Source organism: Monopterus albus, unplaced genomic scaffold, assembly GCF_001952655.1.
Source record: "Monopterus albus unplaced genomic scaffold, M_albus_1.0 scaffold94.1, whole genome shotgun sequence".
Taxonomy (NCBI): Eukaryota; Metazoa; Chordata; class Actinopteri; order Synbranchiformes; family Synbranchidae; genus Monopterus; species Monopterus albus.
Window position 1 is genome coordinate 567,904 of NW_018127974.1, and position 22,133 is coordinate 590,036.

The window sequence follows — 22,133 nt, forward strand, 5'->3', positions numbered from 1 at the left end:
CAGAAAGAATAACAATCAACAGTTCCTTTTTATCATTTGTTTGTAAAAGGATCCACAACACAGCAAAGGGGCTTAAATAAAATTTCTAATAAAAGAAAGTACCATCATTGTCAATACCAACAGAAATAATCACCTTAAAATGTCATCCACTGTTTATTACAATGAAGATTAGTAAGAAGGAATAACCAAGACAATGCACATTGTGTTCAGCTGCCCCACAGCCTCAATATAGGCTGACATTTGTCAAGAGGCTGACTACTCTTCCTTCCCTGAGGCTATAACTGCTGTGAGACAGAGACAGAGACAGAGAGAGAAGGACATGATGGTGGGTGACATGACTCACCTCCTCCCTCCAGGCTGCCCAGGCTGACCAAGCCGTCTGGCCGGGTGTTCCTGGCTCCTTCAGCGTCTGAATCTGACTTCTCTCGTTTCTCTTTCTCTGTGCCAGATATGGCAAGAAGGTAGACAAAAATAAATAAAAAAAATAGATGTTAAAAAAAAAAAGAGGAGGAAGACAGATGTCAGTGCCAACAAGTGGGGTGGGGGGTGGGGGGGTTATATGGGTATTTTCACTAACCAAGCATATAATGTGTGTAAACTAATTAAGCAGCAGTAACTTAGCAGATAAGGTTAAGGAGGTTACTCAAGCCATCTGCAATCTATAAGTCATGCCTGATGGTACCTGTAAGTAACTATTTAAATCCTTAGAGCTGACATGGCATGTAGGTCAGATGAGTAACAGGCTGGGCTTGCTCCAAGCACTCTCACCTGCTAAGATGAAGCTTTTCAACACAGTGCAGGTCACTAAGAGCAGCTAGCAACAGCTGTCATTAGATTTCCTGCACAATGTAGAGCAGCTCTCTTAAATTGAGTAGCTTCAGTATTTAGGAAGCATTTCAGTATCATGCCTAGCAACTGTGCTGAAGGTTCATGTTAAAAACTCTCCTACTTCAGAATGAATGAGACTAATCTATAAACCCTCCTGTACTGACTCTCACCAAGGAACAGGAGAGAGCGTGACATCACTGTATTAAGTCACTCAGAGCTGTGGTATGACATCATGACAAATTGTAGTTCAGTTGCAGTTTGAAATGTATAATGAGGACCCTCATGAAGCTCATTAACCTAAATCAACATTTATTAAAAAATTGTTTCCTTGTGTTCTGTGCATCCCACATATGGACAATCTTAAATATTCATATTCAGTTTTTGTCCAAACAATCTTTCAATATGCTTGTTGTCACCATGCATTCCCAAAACACCTCTCACTGAATATCTGTCTGAACAGTCTATCTCCTGGCACGTTTTTACAGGACTCCTCTGGAGCTCTAATAAATATCAGGAATGATTTTCTAGCTACTGTAAGAAAGTTGATAAGACACTTTTACTTCTAGTCCCAGGAGTAGTGACAAGAGTGCATCACACAGAGTTTCTGGCCACTTAGGAGTGTTATGTGCCCAGATTTTTTCTTCTGAATGACTGACTACTTTAAGTCTACTCATAAATACAAACAGACACACCCAGATAGGCTGTATAGTAAAATGCCACCATTTCCCATAACATGAAGGTTACACAGATTTATAGAAAAACACAGCGCCTTCTGCACTAGTGTGATAACTTGGTTGGATTACAGTGTAATCCAGCTTTTCAGAACATCCACTTCTGTCTAACCTCAAAAGACCTGCCTACACAAAGGTGTTTTTATTTCTTTACCATCCTTACTCTGGGGGGGAAAAACATCTCATTTCCCATGCACCCAGGTAGCCTAGTGATGGCAATGTTACAAAAATCTCCCCAGGCATCTGTTTCTCCCCACTGGCCTTTCCAATATGTGTCTTTAGGCAAACTACAGTAACACACTCCTGCTAAACATAACTTAAAGACTTAAAGACAGTTCAAAGCTGGCTGTACTGTTTACAATGAATATTCTATGAACACAGATTTATGAACAGAAATGGTAGCTGTAATATACAGAGGAATGTGGGTCAGGATTATGAAGTGAGCTGTGGAGAACTTCTATGGGTAGTGGAGGAGAGTTTGTAGGAAACAGAAGCAACAAACGAGACAGGCACACAGTAGATACCACAGCACTTCCTGCCCTGATCCTCTGGGGTCTTGTAACTTTAAACAGACTCAGAAGGATTTTTTTTTTCCTTCTTTTCATCCCTCTTTCTTATTTCCTGCTGCAAGAGAACATCACTACTTGTTTTGAAAAAAAGTATTCCTTTCCACTCTACAACCTTCTACACTACCTGGCACTGCACTGAAATAGGAGGAAAACAGCTCTGCAAATTAAATGGGTTACTAAGCCTGAGACAAAAAGAGGTGAAAAACGGTGACAGAAAGAGCAAATGAGAGAAAACTGGTACAGTGAGAGAATGAGACGGTACCAAATTTAATATTCAAGTCAAATATACAAATAACCAAATGAAGAGGTGTGAGTCAGGGACTCGTGGCCTTGATCTTGGGGAAGGAAAAAAAAAATCACCCACCCCCAAGATAGAAATATGTCCACATTAAACCATTACTAAAGATGACAGCAGAAGGAGGAGTAGAAATGTGTGAATAAATAAGCTTGCCTTTACATGAGACAGGATCATGGACAGAGACAGAGTGTGAAAGGGGCTGAGCTCCCACTGACACACAATTATTTTGCTCTCTTTTAGACACTAGCAATCCCAACAGCCCTTTCTGCCCTGCCTTTCACGTGCTCTTGCCCTTGCTTCTCAACCCCACCCCCCTACTTTGCTCGTTTCCTCTTCACTCCTTATAATAAACAGAAGCAAGTGCTTAAAACTGGGGGTGGAGGAGGAGGAAAAATAGACATGACAGGAGGGGGGATAAAGGTACCAGGTGCAAAACAAGACAGACAGCAACAATAGATAATCACAAAATTCTAAGCGCAACCACATGCAATGCACATGTAAAGATGAGGAAACTGGGACAGGAGTGGTGATGCACAAACCAGTATTATGTGGCAAGAACCACTCATTTACATGGCAGCCATACATGCAGTAAATTATATGCATGTTCTGCTGAGCTGTACAAAAGGATGTGTATGAGACACCATCCTTACACAGCGCTCATGACTGCCTGCTGTGTCCGTGTTGGTGCCTGAATAAGTACTGTCTGCTTATCTCCTGTGCACAGTCTACTACCGTGGTGCCAGGCTAACCTTAATTCCCTGCCTCCTGTCCCCATGTAAATACGTAGATGAGTTTTTAAACCACAGCTGTGTTGCTTGCAATAAAGAGGTGTCACTAAAATGAAACAGGTCTCTGCCCTCTGGGTAACGATTTAAGTGCTGCGAGGACAACTACTCCAATCAATGGGGATATTGCTCTAGTGAATGTGTGTGTGTGTGTGTGTGTGTGTGTGTGTGTGTGTGTGTGTGTGTGTGGGACAACAGTGACCAGCAGGAGCAACCAAACAGCTCTACAGTAATTCACGTGACCTCTCTCGAGGCAAAGACCAGGAAGACATATTGACTGAGAAACCTCTGAGAATAAAAAAGGCAGGATCATTGTTTAGCTACTAGGAGGGAAGATACACAACATGCACAAGTAAAAATAGGGAGTAACAACAACGATGGAGGAGAGGGAAGAGGACAGGAACATTTTCACTCATCTGCCATGGACAGTCATGTATACCTTCCTTGGCAGCTTGCCAGAATTCAAATGCCACTCTGAAAGCCTGAGCCACTGTTAGGGTTACTGCCTGGGCCTGTTGGAAGGAGTCAGAGAAACAGACAAGAGTGAGACAGAAAGGAAGATGAAGAATACTCATATGCATCTCATCCATAGGAAGGAAGGCTCCAGGAAGTTGAGCAGCTACAACCATGATTCCAAAAAAAGGAAGTGACCACTAAACATAAGGAGTTCCTCAACAGATACTTGAAGAGGGGGAAGAGAAACCTGTGGGCTCCATGACAAGTTGTTATTTATGTAACTGGGAGGATACGTCAGAGCTAAATTAGTGAGGGGAAGGAAGAGGAGGGAGTGGCACACTCATTCTCCAAACCTCCAGGGATGGAGAGGATATCAACCTCCCCGTCCTGTGTTCTCACTCCTCATCTTTCTACTAAAATGCGGATATGTGCAAGTAAAGTGTGACTCAAAGTGGTAGTACAGTTGTCCTGAGTTCACTTAGCAACACATTTGCATAAAGTGCTTTTCATGGACTGCCAGACACAAACCTAAATCAAATACCTGAATGCAGCATTCGCAGAATAAGGAAGTTCTATCAGACATGTGTAGTGTTAGGTTATTTCTTAGTTAGAGAAGCTTATAGTAGCTACAGCCTGTATGCTTATTTCACTACACATTTATTTATACTCTCAGTTGGTAGTTTATTAGGTCCACCAAGGTAAAACTAATGTAGTCCAATACAGCAGTCCTGTAATAAATTGTTTGGTTGCAGTGCAGACAGTCTGCACCTGATTGAAACTTTGGGCTGCATGTAGAGGTATGCAGAGTCCACCCTTGCAGTCTTTGGCCGATGATGAAATTTAATACATCACATAGATGCTTGCGAACAGAAAGCATAAACTGGCCTTCAACCTGACAGGTGTTTTCTATTATTTTGTCCACCCCATTTATATAAATGAGGCTAGGTTAAATAACAGAAACACCTCTCTCTATAATGCAGTACACCACCACAAATGTATAGCCCCATACAGCTGAATCAACACAAACAAACACTGAACAATTTGGGAAATGTTTGCTCACTTTTCTTCCAGGAGTTGGAAAATTAATACCACATCATGTCTGTACACTGAACATGAACATCCAATACAGCTAAATACAGTGGCATTATTCTCATCCAATTTTTTTGGAAAACGCCAAAAAAAAGAATGATTCCATAATTTAAAAGTCAACACTAGCTCTAATATCTGGATGCAGGTGGTTTCAAACTACTGTATGTGTCCACTTACAGAAGCTGAGTATGGTCAGATTTGTCTCTCATGAATAGGTAACTGAACTTTTGGGTAAACAACCTGCTTGTACCCAGACGCCTAATAAGAAACTCATTTACTTACCATTTTTTTCTTGGTACAGAGGAATGCATGACACTCGAGAGTCTCGTTGCGCTGGTTCTGCATGATGTAGGCAAACACTTTGTCATGCATCTTGTCTGCTGTGCAATATGATATTCTGGAAGAAAAAAAAACCAAACACAGATTAACACAAATTAAAAACCAAGACTTCCTAGAGTCATCACAGATCAAGTGGGGCCACCATAAAACTCCATCTGCACTAAGCCCCTAAGCAAGTCCAGCAATCTGATATAAACTGTTCAATCTAGCATTTCTCTAAACCGCTGAAAAATAAAATCTGTGACATCCTTAAAGCCACTGCACTCACATGACACTGAACTAAACATGTGTGCAACAGATACCTGTGCTTTTCTGCCAAAGGGATGTCATTCCTTTTTGCTTTTGGAACAAGTTACACATTTACATTACTGTGTCCACTTGTTTAACAATGTTTATACACACAGAGACTCGGCCTGTCCAATGTACTATAAAAGTACATGGAAAGGTTCCTACAGACAGGGATGGCTGTTCCTGTGTGGTTGTGGTGCAAAAAAAGTCATCTAGTGATGTGTGTGTGAGGTATCAGTCTTGCTTGTCAGTCTCACCTGCAGAGCAGGGTTTTAAATTAAGCCGCAACACTCCACAAATAGCTTTCCTCCACTATTTGAACATCATGTCATTGCACCAATATCAGTGACAGGCACACTGGCCAGGTGGGGATGGAGACCCAAAATGATGAAGCATGCTATAATGAATGTCTGCCACCTGACCTTCCTTTCTCCTTCAAGCGTCAGCACTTCATTGTGAGATAATCGCACACTCCGTTAACTAATGTCTACCCAATATATGGAGAAATACATAAATAAAAGCAATGGAGGGACAAGTTTTGAGAGGTTTAAGAATCACAGCTGTGGTCTGCTCACCACAAACAAGATTTACAGGTGACTATTTTGATGAGAGGGTGTTGAGGATATTGGATGTCTAGGCAAATCCTCTTTATTGTCCCAATCACCCATCTCCTTAGCAGATGTCTGAGGAGGAGCAGCATTCCAGTGTGGTACGAGATCCAACCAGGTGCTTTGGGTTTTCACATCACCCTGAGGTCACAGCCACACTCCCCTCACACTGCCTTTTAATTACTGCACACTATTTACATACATTATATTCTTGAAATGAGAAAATCAATTATCAGTGAAGCATTTTACTAGAGATGCACTGTAAAAAGGGGTTTTAGGTATGGTTGCACACAAACACCAAGACAGGTTGTTGAACAACAGATCTCTCAGAATTTTGTAATAGACATCAGCAGAGCAGAAACTATGAGTCCAGAGGTTTTCAAACTGCTGGAGACGTGAGACATGGTGGGTAAGACAAAACACAGGTACATGGCAGTGTTCCAAAAGTGGTCAGTTATTATAGTTTGGCTTTGCTCACTTATCAACATGGTCAACAGCTGCCACACAGCTCATGCAGGCAGTTAAGAACTTTGATCAAATCTGAATGCACAGACATAATGCAGGTGCTTTTAGATTCCCTGTGACTGATACTTTGAGGATTTCATCTTTGATGTCCATCACAAATTGTAGGGGAAAAAGAGACACTTCTTTAGATCTCCAGAACCCACCTGAGAACACTATGATTTAGTTTCTATAGTGTTAGAGTAATCCAGTCATTGTTGTCTGTAAATCCATAGGTAGCCCACAGTGTAAACAAGAACAGCTAATTCAGCATACTTTTAAAAAGGTGAAAAATGGAACTACTATAGGTCAAAAACAAAGGAGGCTCCAGTTGTTACCAACAGCTAACTAGCTGACTCCATGACAAGTCGATACCTCCTGTTTCAGCCATTAACACTAGGTGAAAATTGCAGTTAAAAAACCTAGAGCGGGGACACAGACTGGGACTTTGAAAATGTTATCTTAAGAGAGTGGCATCTGTCATTCTGCTTTCCTCTGCTTCTGAGATGGACATTTTTTCAATCTGGGGAAAAAAAAAAAAAGTCCATCTCGCACAGCCAGGAAACTGTTCTTCAGTGACGAGCAATGCAATATTCAGCATGTTGGAAGACTTTTCTCTGAACTTGGTCAGAATCCCAAGGTGACACTGGAGTCCCGGAAACATGGTCAGTGAAGACAACCTGTCAATCAAATCGGTCTGGGGTAACCTGAGGAAACCGTAACCAGCTGAGGTTTTGTCCTCAATCTGCCAGCTTTTAGAAGAAATTATTCAACACAGGCCTGTTCATGCTGATGTAAAGTCCCATCTTGCTTTGATAGGTAGACTCACAAATGTGGAATTTTCAAAAAAAAAATGACTCAAGCTTGGCTCAGGCACTCAAGGCCTGTGGAGTTTAGGAAGCATCAAGCATTCAGTATCTGGTAGACAAGTGAGATCTGTAGGCATGTACTAAAAAAAAAGACCACAAACGTGTATCATGTAGTCACACCTGAGGTGAAAGCACAAACATACAGCTGCTACAGGGTTCCCATGAGAGGTGAGATTAATGAGACGCACTGCTGATGGATTCTTCTCTCACTCACACAGAAACATTTCACACTGCCTTGGAGTATCACAACTATTTATGCTCACATCCATCCAATGATGGATGGGAGCAAGATCAGAATAACAACTTTTGTTTTATTGCAAGTGATAAGGACAAGCTTAGGGTAAATGCATTTTAGAACACAAGTCAGGGACATAGAAGGCATGAGAAAAACTAAAAATCATCTGATAAGTTGCAAAGAAGACTGACCTGTGTATGGAGATGTTTTCTATCATCTGGTTGGAGGCACTGTCATAGAGGATGATACCTCGTGGGGAGACTGTTAACGTGACTTTCTGGAGCTTTTTTCCACTTGCTTTTGCCTGGAAGACAGAAGAGGAGGAGGAGAAACAAAGGATGGTGGTCGCAAAGAGAAAAGAGGCCATGTGAGACAGACATGGGGGGGTGGGGGTCTACAGTGTAAACCTTGCATTTATGTAAATGACAATGGAGATGGCTCATTTTAATCAGACCTGCCAATCAAAATCCACCAGTGCCACAGATACCAGGATACTCAATCAAGTTTAGAAAGCAAATTTCCTGTCACCACGCTTCCATGGAATCCAAAGAGGCCAAACAGTGGAAATGCTCATTGATGTGACTGAACTAAAAGTGGCAGAGTTGCTGGCTTGAATTAACAGTATAAAAATATGAATATGCCAGATTAGTCATTTAACAAAAAAGACACACATTTGAATAAAGAGTTACACAAGTTTAACAATGAGTGCAAGTGACAACCTAAGCTGCACACAATATGACAAGTTTAAAACAAACAATCTGGCATTCAGCAGCCTAACATCCTTTTCAGAGCGACTCCAAGGTGGCCTAACAGATTAGGCCCAATAAGAGCTTCTGCTTCCCTCTCCATACATCACCGTGTCCCCGCGTCACACAGTTCTTCTGCTGCTAACTTAATTATCCCCTGAGCTGCCAGATTCAATAGCATTAAGCCTTTTCTGCCATGATAAAGCTGGCTGAGCCATACCGTGAGCAATAGTGTCCAAACTAATTGTCTCCTCCTTTAAATGTCAGCCTGGGCCTTGTGGGGAAACGTTGACAGCCAACCAGTTGCTTTTCACTGAGGTGTCAGTCATGTTATGAATATATGACTATGATTTTCAAGTGGCTGAGGTGATGATATGGAGAAAATATTCTATGTGCATGCAAGAAACATCTTGTGGGAACAGTTTTCTGAATAAGGGTGTACTGACAAGAGATTTTAGGTGTCCAGTGTTTAAACTAAGTTATGCATATGTGTCTTTGCTTCGGGAAGTGTGCAGGCGTGTGTTGTCTCTCACTGTGGCCACTATCCTCTTGACAGCTGCCGCAGACAGCTCCTCTCCTTTGGGCTGCTCAACCATTGTGACCCCCAGGTACTTGAGCTGGAACGCCATTCCCTCCAGTAGGGTCTCCCTCGTGTCCGTCCAGTTCTCTGGGAGCTCTGGAGAATGAGAGACATGCACCAGTGACACTTGTGCTCAACAACAAACTCTCTGTCAGACGTGTGTCAGTGAAGTACCACATTCTCCCATTCCACTTGTACAGAGGAAGTCTCAGATAGATTACATATGACAGTAGCCAAACCATGTGCTCATTAAGGCTGTGTGTAATGAGCACAGGCTTTTGCAGTTCCTCCTTGTACTAAGGCAAAATCAAGTGGTCTTCTGAATGCAAATTTCATTGGCTAAAATAAATCTGCTTTTGTTTTTTTTGTGGTTTCTTTTGCAAAGAAATACGTAAACCTATTGCACATTGCAAATCTACATCAAAATATGAGTGATGTGTTTTGGCTGACTAATCTGGAGTTCTGTGACTTGGGCTAAAGTAGGCGAAAGTAGCAGAGAAAGCAGGTTTATTGACAGACAACTATGTGACAACTGTTTACAACATTAGTGTGTTAGCTCCAGTTTGTGACTGTCATGCAGAATCGTTACAGATCTCAGCTTCTGTTTATCTTTAAAAAAAAGAAATGTTAATAGGAATCAAACACTGTTCTAAAGACATGTCCAGACTCCTCAAAGGCTCTTAGTTATTTAGATTAAAAATATTTTTACTTGCTAAAAACACTGACCCATACTGCGTGTTGCCACTGTATTTCCAATTAGGAACCAGTTACAAAAACAACGAGAACACTTTCAGAGTGGAAGTACACAAACTGCTTCTTCAGTATTTAGCCAATAATAAACATGCCAACTTCTCCTTGAAGCTCATAAAAGGTTTATGGAATTGTACTCAGTGAGTGGAGGACATTTCTCTTTTCAGAAATGCCCAGGAGAAAACAGAAGCAACAGCCCCAAGTCTCTCTTGCAAAAAAGATAAATGTATCTCCAGGGCCTTCCTGGTTAAATGAAGGTTAAAAAAAAATAAAACAAAAAAAAAATTCTGCATCTAATTTGCATATCTATCTCAGCATTGTTGAGCAGACTGCACCTTCCTGTAGTTCTGTCTGTGCGGCTTCCTGTTAACAGTGAGGTGAGGTTAGTATCAGCCGTCACCCGCTGTTGTATTTCCTCTTGTTTGCTTTGATGAATCCACATCACATTCAACAGTCTCTTCTTCCATATCAGACTATGGCTCAAATACAGTTTAAAAACAAAAAACAAAACAAAAAAAAAGTTTTAGTAGCTGCGATTCATTGTTGGCTTTCAAGCTGTTAATAACAAAAATATAGAAAATAATTGGCCTGGTCCTTTCACAAAGGATGTCATGTATCAACCTTTTTTTTTTTTTTTTTTTTTTTTAAAACTGCGGGGGGCAAACCTTATGTTTCCTATAGTGTTATATTCCTTCCTTATCCATCCAAAATGTGAAGGGCTGTAAAGAGTTTTTATTGGTCTAAATGCAGCTCTAACCAAACCCATACTTAAGTAAAGGGTGAAAAGTCAAGGTCTTTGAGCTCCTACATGTATGGAACAGACCAGGTTGTTGTTACCCTGTTGTTACCCTGTTACATTAGTGCCTGAATAATAGCATCCTTACTGTAAAATAATCTGCAGGAAGGAAGTGACTAGCTGCTATTCATGACCTAAATCAAGTTATCAAGTGGACTATAAATGTTCATTAGATGTGGCTACTTGGGACAACTGCAGACAGCTACACAAATATGATCTAGATGATGCAAACTTAACCCTAAGCTAGCATGGCATCACTGACATTTAGTGCTTGCTTGTGTTTGTAAAAGCTACAGTGACCCATGAGTCCAGAGAAGTGCTGACCGGTTGGGTCCGCTGAATTCAATAATCTGTCAGCTTTGATAATGCTCTGAGTGATTAAGAGAAATGCCATTCACATAATACGAACAGCAGGCTAGTGCTAATCCAACAAACAAATCTCAGAAACAACCATCTAAAGAAATCCCCCATCCCAAGAGATAGAGACTACTGTAAGACTAGACTATGCAGATGATAGGAAATTGTTTCCAGTGTACCTGAAACAAATAAGTAAATAAATATTATACAGAAATAACCCTGTTTTAGCAATTTCAGTGAGGAATGGAAGAGCTTTCTTTAAAACCTTACATAATAGAGGTCTTAATGATGCAACCTGGGCACTTGAGCTATTTTTTGACTGGCATATATACCCAGATTGCTGCTCTGTATGAAATAATAATCCATTTTCATATTGGTCACATTTGCATTCACACACGCAACCCCCTCCACCCCCAGGCCCAGTTCCCTCCGAAGCTGTGGGGCTGATTAGAGCAAATGTCAAAGGCTACTTGGCTACACCGGAGCTCCTGGTCAGTGAGCGCTGTTCACCTTGGTCACACTGCCTGTAAATGAGCCAGAGAGTAGGAGATGTAGCATTGAGGTTTGCTGAGTGGAAGGGGGTATGATTTAGGGAAACTGTTCACTACTGCACATGCAGCTCCCATGAAGCATACATTCTCTTATTATATTCTTATATATTTTTATTATATCTCTGCATTTGCTACTTAAAGTGCCTTAGATTTAGTGTTACTTATTTATCTACTTTATATTTCATTTGTATTTTGTAGCATTCATGTGGACGGCAAAGTAAGAATTTCATTGTACAGGGAAACATGTTTCCTAACTGTGCATATGACAAATAAACACTTTGACAATAGAAGGCTGCAAGACGGTGAGCCTATGAGAGAGACTAAGCTTTTCTCGATCATTGCTCTTGTCTGTACTCATGAACTTTTGAATCACAGGACAATTCAGTCCACATCTACTATAGCCAAGTACATTCCAAAGGTAGCAAAGTACCAAGGAAAGGTACCACTGGGGAGGCAACAGTGGTTCAGTGGGTAGAGCAGTCCTCTCCCAACTGGAAGGTTGAAGGTTCGAATCTCAGTGCCTGCAGTCCACATGTCGAAGTGTCCTTGGGCAAGACACTGACCCCCCCAACCACTGATGGTTAGAGCCATCGGTTGAGTTTGCGCCGCAGATGGCTGCCATTGGTTCTGTACCGGCAACAAATTCCTTGTGTGCAACATACTTGGTCAATAAAGGTGATTATCCTTATAAAAGGATGTCGAGGACTGACTTGTGTGGGACTTTGGTGATTATCATCCCAACCTATGTTTCACATCAACCAGACTGATGCAGAGAACCTGAGCCACACTGTTGCAGTTTTTGTTCTAAAGCTGTTATTCTCACCAAATAATATTTAGTTTTTTTGTTTTGTAAAATATTCATTTATTATGTTATCAACTGAACTAAACAATGCCTACCTGAAAATGTTTAACATTTATAGAGATTTAATGATTCGGTATCAATGTCAGACCTGGATAGTGCTGTGTATAATATTAGGCTTTGAATACTGTACATTTACATTACAGGGAGCACATCTGTTCATTGGATCTCACATGAAAAGTTACTCGAGTTAAGCAGATATTAGTTACAGTTATACTGAAGTGTAATCACCTCAGTCCAAATGAAGTGGCCATGTTGGGAAACTTGGCCCTCTTGGGTCCTTCTTGGGAAACAGGTAAGATTGTATTATTACTATTATTATCAATAGCAATCATATTAAAACACTTCAAACATAATAAATGACCTCTCTACACAAGGGGAAAAATCCTGAAACTTTCAGAAGTGTCCAGAAGATATTTTTCCTCTTATATGCTCATAAAATCAACAATTATGATTACTAGTTATTACTACTTACAAATTTCATAATTTGCACTAACAGTTAATGCAGCAGTATTCCAGATTCAAACCCTTGACAAAAATCCTTTTGGCAGCCATTGAGAAAAGCATAATCAGCCTGTAATCACACAGTCAGTGTGAAGTACACTCTGCCAGTCAGATGAAAACCTGCTCCCATCCCCTCTGTCTCCTCGTGCTTCAGACAAGTCCCAACACTTCACTGGTAAGGCTCAGAAAATACATGCACCAACTTCCTCACCTCTGTAGGACTTGCCTACAAATCTTTAAAATCCTCTATCACAATCTCACCTAAGCAGAGTGTAAACAGCAGACATAATGAAGGTTTAATAATACAGGAACATCAGACTTGGAATAAAATCTCCTGTCAGTAAATGTAACAACAGGTCAAAGTATGAGAATGTCAGTGTCATTCACTGTATTGAAATTTTATAGTCATTTCAAGGAAGGTAGTTTGCACACAAAAAAAAAAGAACAATTCAAGAGTGGGTCACATCATGCCACTTATTCTCATCACCTCTAGTGTGCCTCTTTTTTTTTCCTCTACTATGAAAGGGACTACCAATATTATCAGCTACTGCAGTCCAGAGCAGGGATCAGGCCGCATATCTCTGTCCGAAACCAACCTGTGTCCAAAAGTGTAGAGTCTGAACCCTGCACGCTTATAGTATATAATGCCCGAACCCGACCCAAGCCTGGTGCAGTTGAGTTCCTACAAATGAAGCAGGCATTTGAGATCTCCAGCTGTCTAGCCTAAAGTTTGACCTATGTGTCCAAACCCACCCTGGGGTTAACCTATTTTCTAAATTTCTGGCTGAACCCGGCCTGTACCCTTAGGTACCAACAGATCCCGTCAGGCATCCACACACTACTTTATGCCAGCGATTGACCAATATGGGATCAACACATTTGACAGATTGTAAGTCTCTGCTTCATGAGACACTCAAGTAACAGACCTGCAGATAAACGCTGTTATGACAGTATCATAGATTTTGTAATTTCTGCCCACCATTTCTACAATGAGAGCAGTCAGTCAAGCATAACCCGTTTATTTTGCAGTTGCACCCAATGCAACCTTTAAAAAAAAAGTCAGGCACACCTTAAATAAATTTGGTCAAAAAAATGCAACTGATCACTCAGTGTAGAGCCCTGTTTTAGGTGCACTTAACAGCTGCATTTTCCTGAGGCACAACAAAAATTTATGAAATATTGCACCACACACAATAGAAGCAAACACATTATTTGCCTGCAGACACACCGGCCGATTAGAGTGCAGTCACCGGCCGATTAGAGTGCAGTCACCGGCCGATTAGAGTGCAGTCACCGGCCGATGCCAATCACCTAAAAATGCTGAAATTCAGCCCGATTAATCTGTTGACCACTACTGTAGGCTATACAGTGTCCAGTATTTAGGCAGGTGAATTTTGGAATCAATTAACCTGTAGGCAGAAATCCAATCAGTTTTTCAGGCCTGAGCCTCTCCTTGAAAATCTTATCTTCTGTATCTATGCATACACTGGGACTTTTCATGAAGCTTTAATGAAGCTGAAGCTAAAACTACAAAGACAGCTGGGCCCTTTTGATGCAACGAGAGATCTGAATTGGCAAGACGGTGCAAAGATCACAGGAATCATAACCATAGGGATTTGAATGCTGAGCATGTGATGGTGGTGGTGAGCACTGGTCAAGCCCAAACATGGAAGACACAAAGCTGGTGACTTGGACAAGGGAGAGTCACTACCTGTCAACAGCCAGCAATGAGCCTGGCCTTGCCTCCTCTTTAAGGAGAGAAAATGAGAGACAGGCGGATGGAGGGAGAAAAGACAGACAGCAGCAGCGAGACATTCATAAATGAAAAACAAGGCGATAAAAGTAAAAAAGGAAGTGAAGACATGAAAGAGTCAGATACCAGGAAAAATATGCAGACGAATGTGTCAAAATACCCACCATAAATTTCCACATGTACACCATTTGCACAACAAATTTGTAAAGGACAATTAGGGAGATGCAACAGCTTAATCACCGTGGAAACAGCAGGAGCACTCTACCACGCCGCGAATGCAGGCTAAATAATGTATTCTAATACAGTGAAGAGATACAGTGTGTATGCAGCAATACAAATCAGCACAGTGCCATTATGACAACTTAGTTGTTTTATCACTGCGATCTAGCTTGCTTCCAGCCAACATTAATACTGGTTGAAGGCTTGAAAATGGATGACAGTACTTTTCTAAATACAAGACAACTGTCCACTGGTTGAGCACAGATAAGGATGAATTAAAAGATTAAAGTGCTCACTCTTTCTTGCAGCCAGTGACACATTTGTGAACTGAACACCATTTAGAATGTGACGTCGAGAAGATGCCCTGAGTCAGATGTACTGCGACTTCACACAATGATCAACTCTCACATCAAATGGTAGGAGTCAATGTTCCAGCAGTATCTGGGAAAATCTTTTTACTTCCTTGCTATTGACATCATTGCACAAGTGCTACCACATTATGTCAGTGAAGCTGTGAGTACATGAGCAGACCAGTGCAGTCAGATATTCAACAGACTGTCAAATAAAGACTTTCAGGTCAACAGTCAAAGCCCCAACAGTATTCACAGCTCCAGCAGGCTCCATGAGTCAAGATTGCTTGCAACAGTTTCCCCTTTGTTGAAAGTTTAAAGGAGCTTCTGAGCCCTGAGAGCCCTCCATGTGGTGTCACACTGGCTTCAGCAAATGAGTGAGAGGAGAGAAACCCAGTATATTCATCTGAGCCCTCTCAACTGTGAATGACCCATTGTTACTGGTCTGGCTGGACACACTTATGCCCACCTGCACAACCTCTCCTGTACAAGACGGGAAATGAATAAAATCTCCTCTGGTGAAGGACACGCTTTCAGTTCCTGCTTTGGTTGGAGATGTGCATTAGCCTGGGTTACTGGGGAAAAACTATATTGTCTGGCAGGCTTTCACATGGCCTTCTCAGAGGATCAGTGTTTAACTGTTAAACTATTTGCTTTACTGATTTTCGTGTGCGTGTGTGTGTGGGGGGGCTTTTTTACTCAGTGGAACGCATATTTGGTACCCTTGCGAGTATTTAGAGCAGCAGGATGGTGTATCTGGAATCTACTCAAAATAAGAAAATACAGAACACCACAGCCCTCATCCTTTAAAACAAATCACAAAGCTTTGAAAAAGAGTGTCTAAAAATTGATAGTTCCTCACAGCGAGAAGGTTCCAGGTTCGGGCCCCACCTGGAACCTTTCTGTGTGGAGTTTGCATGTTCTCCCCGTGCTTACGTGGGTTCCCTCCGGGTACTCCGGCTTCCTCCCACAGTCCAAAGACATGCAGCTTAGGTTGATTGGTGTCTCTAAATTGCCCATAGGAGTGCATGTGTGTGGTTGTTCGTCTATGTGTTAGCCCTACGATGGATTGGCGACCTGTCCAGGGTGTACCCCGCCTTCGCCCGATGGCCGGCCGGGATTGGCTCCAGCCCACCACCCCCCCACCGTGACCCCGTTCAGGGACCAAGCGGTAGAAAATGAATGAATGAATATCACTAAAATGTAACCCAACTGCAACCAATTAGCAAGATTTATTTATCGTCAACTATTCAGGTCCTCAACTGACCCAGGCCTGCAGTGAGACAACCTCCTCTTATCTCACAACAAGACACGAATAAAATAAAAGACCTATTCCAGCATTATTCGATTCCAATCAGGACTCTTTGGGCTAATTTAGAAACTGCCGACTCAGATGAAAGAAGATGCCTGGAGGGATACACAGAGACGCAGCACAAAGCGAGCCTTAGACAACCTCTAACTATGCCACAAAAAAAGTTTTACATTTCAATTGCAAACTACTAACTGCAGTTGAGCCTCATGTATCCATGTTATGCACAGTGCAGCTCAGAGACAGCCACCACTACCAGACTCCTAACAAAAGAAAGCCATTATATAAAAAAATCTGAGACTGAGCACTGTAAAGAAGTGAAAGACTGAGTATGTTACTACACATGGGGTGACTGGTTGGTGCAAAAACTGATCTCTGTGTGACTGCTTCCCCTTCTTAACTTCAGCTTCTGTGGATATGATACAGGAAATGTTTTACATATTAGCAGAAACCCGAGTCTTTCTGCATGACATACACAAAGAACAGCATGAGATGCATGACCACAAAGACAAACTACAGGCTAGGTCACTAAAGGACCAATCAATACAAGGTAAGTAAGATGAACAGTCAGTGGAGATTCTTTACACCCAGCAGCCCGTGGCCTCGTCCCCCCCCGTCCTTGAGCACCTCTAGTTTCATCTCCTGCACCAGCAGGCCTATGATATTCTTAAATATCTGTTTTGGAAGATGCTGAAGAAGTGATGCATGAGAGTGCAGCTATCAGTATTTAATTTGATGACCATCCAAAACAAATCCAGTTGAGTGAAGGAAAGGATAAGAGTCTTATAGTCATGGTGGAGGTTCTAATGTTGAGAGGTGTCTTTCAGTATTGGCTAAATCCACTCAAAGAAAGAAAGTGAAAAGACAAAGTGAAACAGAGGAGAAAGGTGTGGTCATGGCAGTCAGGGATAACACCTAATGACCAGCTGAGGCCAGAATGTACTCTCAACAAGAATCAGAGTTATCAAACTGAACCTTACAGCATCCTGTATGCAGCCACACTAAACAACTCTGACAAACAAGAATGATATTTTTATAAAGTGGGATGAGTGCATCTTCAACGCTATGAAATAAGCATGCTTGTATGGTAACATGCCATCTCCTATTGTGCATGTGCACATATAGAGTTAAGGTGCAACAATTAGTCAGAGCTTGGTTCAAGGTTTGCTGATTTTCTGTTTGACAAGACTCTTAACTGAATATATTTGAGTTTTTGGACTTTTGATTGGAATCTGAAGACTCGAGATAGCCAGTTTTCATTATTTTCTTGCATGTTAAAGACTATACAAAAATTGTATTGAGCCAACAAGAATATAATTCAGTTAGGTTCATTTATGGAGTTGTAAAAATCTATCTCCACTACAGCCCACTAGCTTCCCTTGGATGACTTTGTGCAGGGGACACAGCAGAGCGTGGCCACAGACTCGGGGGGGGACTGATCAGTCTAGGCCACATACTGTATGTTGTAGAAAAGAAAGTGCAGAGGTTCAGATATATTATTTAACACCAGCCTCAACTTTGGTCACTGAAATGATATTATCTGAAAATGCAAATGAGTCCACAGCTACACAAGCTACCACCTCCAACGGCTGTAACCACAACACTGTTTCACACAGGTGTTAAACATGATGCAGGCCAGGTGGTTTAAGACCATCCACAACAGCACCCATTACTATCTGCTTGGCCCAGGTGACATACTGATATACATCCGTCTCATTACTGACAACTCCTTAGGAGTTTGGCCAGGAATATGGGAGGGAAACATCTCTGTTTAATGCAGACTGGGATAGTATGCCTCCCACACTTTTCAGACTGGTAAAGACAAAAACAGGGCCTTCCTGAACTCAGAAGATGGTTGATGTTAGGTACCATTTTCCCCCTGAAAAATAACTATAAGTGTAATTAGAAAGCAGTGAGCGGAACAGCTCAGCCGGTCAGCTCAGCAGACTGTTAAAAAGCAACCAAGATGTTAACCACACAGGAAATGACATGGCTGATTTCATGCAGAAGCACAAGCCTGCAAAAGCAGAGCAAAGCAGGCACTAATGTCAGGATGATTTAAATGTCGATAAGCAGTGATTACTAAAGAGGTGTAAAGACTAAATGTATTGATCCATATTAACGGAAGTTAAATTACTCAACATGAGCCATCACCATTTAAAAACGATACGTACTGAACATTCACACTGCATAAAATTGCCTGTTCCTCATAAGCAATATTGTACAAACATGCAGATATTTCACCCACTTTTCACCACGGAAGATGCTAAAAAAAAACTAACAGAACTGTGTGCATGTTAAGTGATGTGCATTTATACAAACTCATTGCAATTTTCCCCTTTTGACTGTTCCACTGTATTGTCTAATTCCTTGTGGCACAAAGGAGAGGAAAATAGAATTCTGTTTTACAGTCTGCAGGTCTTAGTCTACCGCTACATATCATGACAACTTCTAATGTCATGATGTTCATCCTTTAAAACAGCCCAAAACATATAAGACAGCTTTTTACTATAGACAGAGTCCACTGATATTTCTGTCTGACCCATTAATTTACTTGCTTTCTTATTTACTTTATCAGTCCTCTCTTTGGCTGCTTTCCTCATGTTGCCACCCCAGTCTAAGATGCATTAATTACTCAGATTTATTATTTCTTTAATAAATTAGCATCACTTCATTCTTGTTAATATTCAGTTCTTATCAAAATATTCTGTGAACCTGCCAATCTCCTCTAAATAACAATGCTTATTGTCATTCTTTACTGAGAACAATCATGGTCATATTGCCTGCAAATGTAACTATTTGGTCACTTTTACATAATTCACAGCATACAATGTAAAACAAATGGTGATAAAACCATGCCTTGTGGTGAACCTGTGTTAGTAAAGATCATATATCTTTAACATACTGAGCTCTGTTTGTCAAAATAATTATTAAGAGACCCATGGAGCAGTTTTATGAAAACAATACAGGAACTTGTTACAACCCAGTGCTGACAGTGGAAGAAAAGGAATGCAGTGGTGATAGATGCCAAAGAAGTGAATAAGCTGCTTTGACAAGGCCAAGCCCACACACTGGAGAGAGAGAAACAATCTCACCAGAGACATGTGGCAACACTCTGTTGCAAATTATGTTGTCTAAATCCAGAAATACTGTACTTTTAAAAAATAACAACCCAACCAGACAACATGCTATCAAAAGAGCTACCACAACTTTCAATCTGTGGCCTAAATGACAATGTCTGCATTCATCAAGTGTAAAAGAGATCCACCTTGGAGCAGGTCACCAACACTACAAGATGAAACAAGCTGCCTTTTACTCATGACTCTGCAGTTCACTGGTGCCTACAGTAACACTGTTAAGCTTAAAATTACACCAATAGACGTTAAGAAAGGATGAAGAAAAGATAGAGTTGCTAGATTGCACACCAACAGGATCCACTTGTGAATAAATAATGTGGGTGAAAAAATTCTAATACAAGATGAGTTAGTCTCTGCTTGGCTGTCTGAGGCAGTAACACAGAGAGAGGCGGATGTGACTTTTGCCACAGATTCAACGTGGAGTCATGACAAAGCTCAGCATCAGCGACTAATTGGTCAGTATCTGTCCATTGACCGCTGCCTGTTCAGACAGGGATGGACCATGCTGATTGTGTTTCACTCCCCACCCCCCACAGAGGAGTGGGCCAAAACAAAGCATTGGTGGCACTGCCTGGCACGTGTGACAGTTTGCTGCCAACAGCTCTATTGTCTAGGAAATTAAAAAAAAAGAATGGGAGAGGCATGGGAGCAAGGGACAGTCCCCCTTTGTACAAACGAACATATGAAAAGGTTGGCTGGCTCAGTCTGAAAGCCACAGTCAGTGTCAGGCTAGGAGAGGAGTGTACACATTGGGATGTGGAAACCTCAAGTAAAACCCACGGAAGCTTTCATGATAATTAAACCCTCAACTCCAGTTTTGCACCGAGGTTATCTGGAGATCCCCGTGATATTTATACTCCGCAACCACTCCTTATATACCATCTCATTTTTGCTCCACATAGTGTATCGCCTAGCAACAGAGCGTTGCCAGGAAGACGACCACTCATCTCCCCGTGCCTCCAGTTACAGATCACTGGCGTTTTGTTCCCCGCGGAGCCTCCCGTCATTTTCAACGCGTGTCAGAAAGACAGTCGACGGAATGACGTGGCACAAAACGACGAGATTTCACGGGACTCAAACTTTTGTCGTGCCATGTGTCCCCTTACGGTCTCAGTGAGCAAACACTGGCAATTCGATACGTGGAGAACCACTGTGGAAACTAGACAAGGAGTCAGTTTACGAGCTGCGGGGCGCTACTGTCACTCTGGGTGTCAAGTTCAAATGCACAACAAAACATTTCCGACTTTAATTATGCACCCTAATGTTAGGCTATTGTTTTTCTGAGTTGCTGGATCTATAAAATCCACAAATGGTAGCTGGTTAGTCCCCGACGAACCTTAACTGGCGTCCAACCAATTGAGTTATAAAGTAGCGGAACGCTAAGTAAACCAGTCCTAATGTTAGCTAACGCTACCTACTTGTCGAGGCTAGCTTATTTTAGCCATATTAGCACCAGCTAACGCCTTCGTGGTGATATATTTAACTGAATACTTACTTTTATGCTTGCCAACACCCCATGACTGTTTGGCGATACTGGGGCTCCGTATGATTGCCCTTCCGGCGGATTTCAAAGCGTCCATATCGTAGCTAATCCAAAAGTGGGGCAAAGAGCCCGTCAACCGCCTGTCCCTCTCTGTCGAAACACTTCAGCTGCTTTAAAATAGCCCTCACCGGTGAAAACTTTTTTTCCAGCTTTTTTTTTTTCTCCCCTTCGCTCGTTTTGCCTTCAGTCAATGGTAGATTATCATGTTCGTCCCTCTGGGCGGTGTCATATATGCAAATTAACAGAATAATACACGTGACGCCTGTTTGTGGATCCAAGAGTGGATTGTTGCAACCCTGCTCTCACAGCCCGGCGTGCGGTGCTAGTGCGGCGCCACTGTTGCAGCGAGGTTTTACTCCTAACCCAGTATATTTTGTGACAGATAACTTAGTAGTCATATCACGGGCCGTGGGTAAACCTCTCATGTTTAATTCAGCTACATAACTTCTTCGTTTCTGAGCTGTAAAAGCATTGTCTACTCAGGAAAAATGTTCATAATGTCATGCTCAGACACAGGTGGATGGGATTGTTCCACTTAAGTTAATAAAACTACTGTACATTCATATAGACCTGTAGGCTATATATAATTAATGTAATAGTAAGAAGTAACTTTTGAGCATTATACCAAGTGATTCTTGTTTGTAATCATGAATATTTTTCTTATCAGAAGGAGTCATACTTTGCTTACCTATTTCCATTCAGAGCCTGTTTCAAATCAGGTATTATCTGCTTGTGTTACATACATAATACTACAGCTATAACATTATTTTCTGAATAAGTGCTTGCTACAGTAGCTGTATGTAACCCTAACTCCCATATTCTGCCCAAGTGCTCTGATAGCTAACATCATAAAATGAACAGCTTCCAGGGAAGGAAGGAAGGAAGGAAGCAAGGAAGCAAGAGAAAAGTGAAAAGAGAAAGTCACAGAGCATCTGCTGAACATCTGTACAGTAGGTAAGCGAGGGGGTCCCCTGATGAAGAAAATATAAAGTTACGAAGTTCTAGACTGTAGACAAAGACACCTCGATTCATAGTCCTGAAGAGGAAACCCTGCTGGTCACCAAAGAACAATTCATGTCATAC

General features: G+C 41.6%; 1 protein-coding gene across 6 annotated transcripts in view; it reads right to left on the reverse strand.

Annotated features, from left to right (window-relative positions):
* ldlrap1b (low density lipoprotein receptor adaptor protein 1b) overlaps positions 1 to 21,338 on the reverse strand; it is a 28,075-nt gene extending 6,737 nt beyond the window's left edge. For 4 of the 6 annotated variants that reach the window (XM_020608672.1, XM_020608670.1, XM_020608673.1 and 1 more), the window contains exons 1-6: positions 21,003 to 21,338; positions 8,876 to 9,018; positions 7,788 to 7,900; positions 5,039 to 5,153; positions 3,651 to 3,723; positions 344 to 439 (exon numbers count right to left, since the gene is read on the reverse strand). In XM_020608672.1, the coding sequence (XP_020464328.1) occupies positions 344 to 439; positions 3,651 to 3,723; positions 5,039 to 5,153; positions 7,788 to 7,900; positions 8,876 to 9,018; positions 21,003 to 21,087 (625 nt within the window). In that variant the 5' untranslated portion in view covers positions 21,088 to 21,338. The remainder of the gene's footprint in view (positions 1 to 343; positions 440 to 3,650; positions 3,724 to 5,038; positions 5,154 to 7,787; positions 7,901 to 8,875; positions 9,019 to 21,002) is intronic. The other 2 variants (XM_020608667.1, XM_020608668.1) reach the window with 2 other exon arrangements.
* Positions 21,339 to 22,133: the final 795 nt, after the last annotated feature.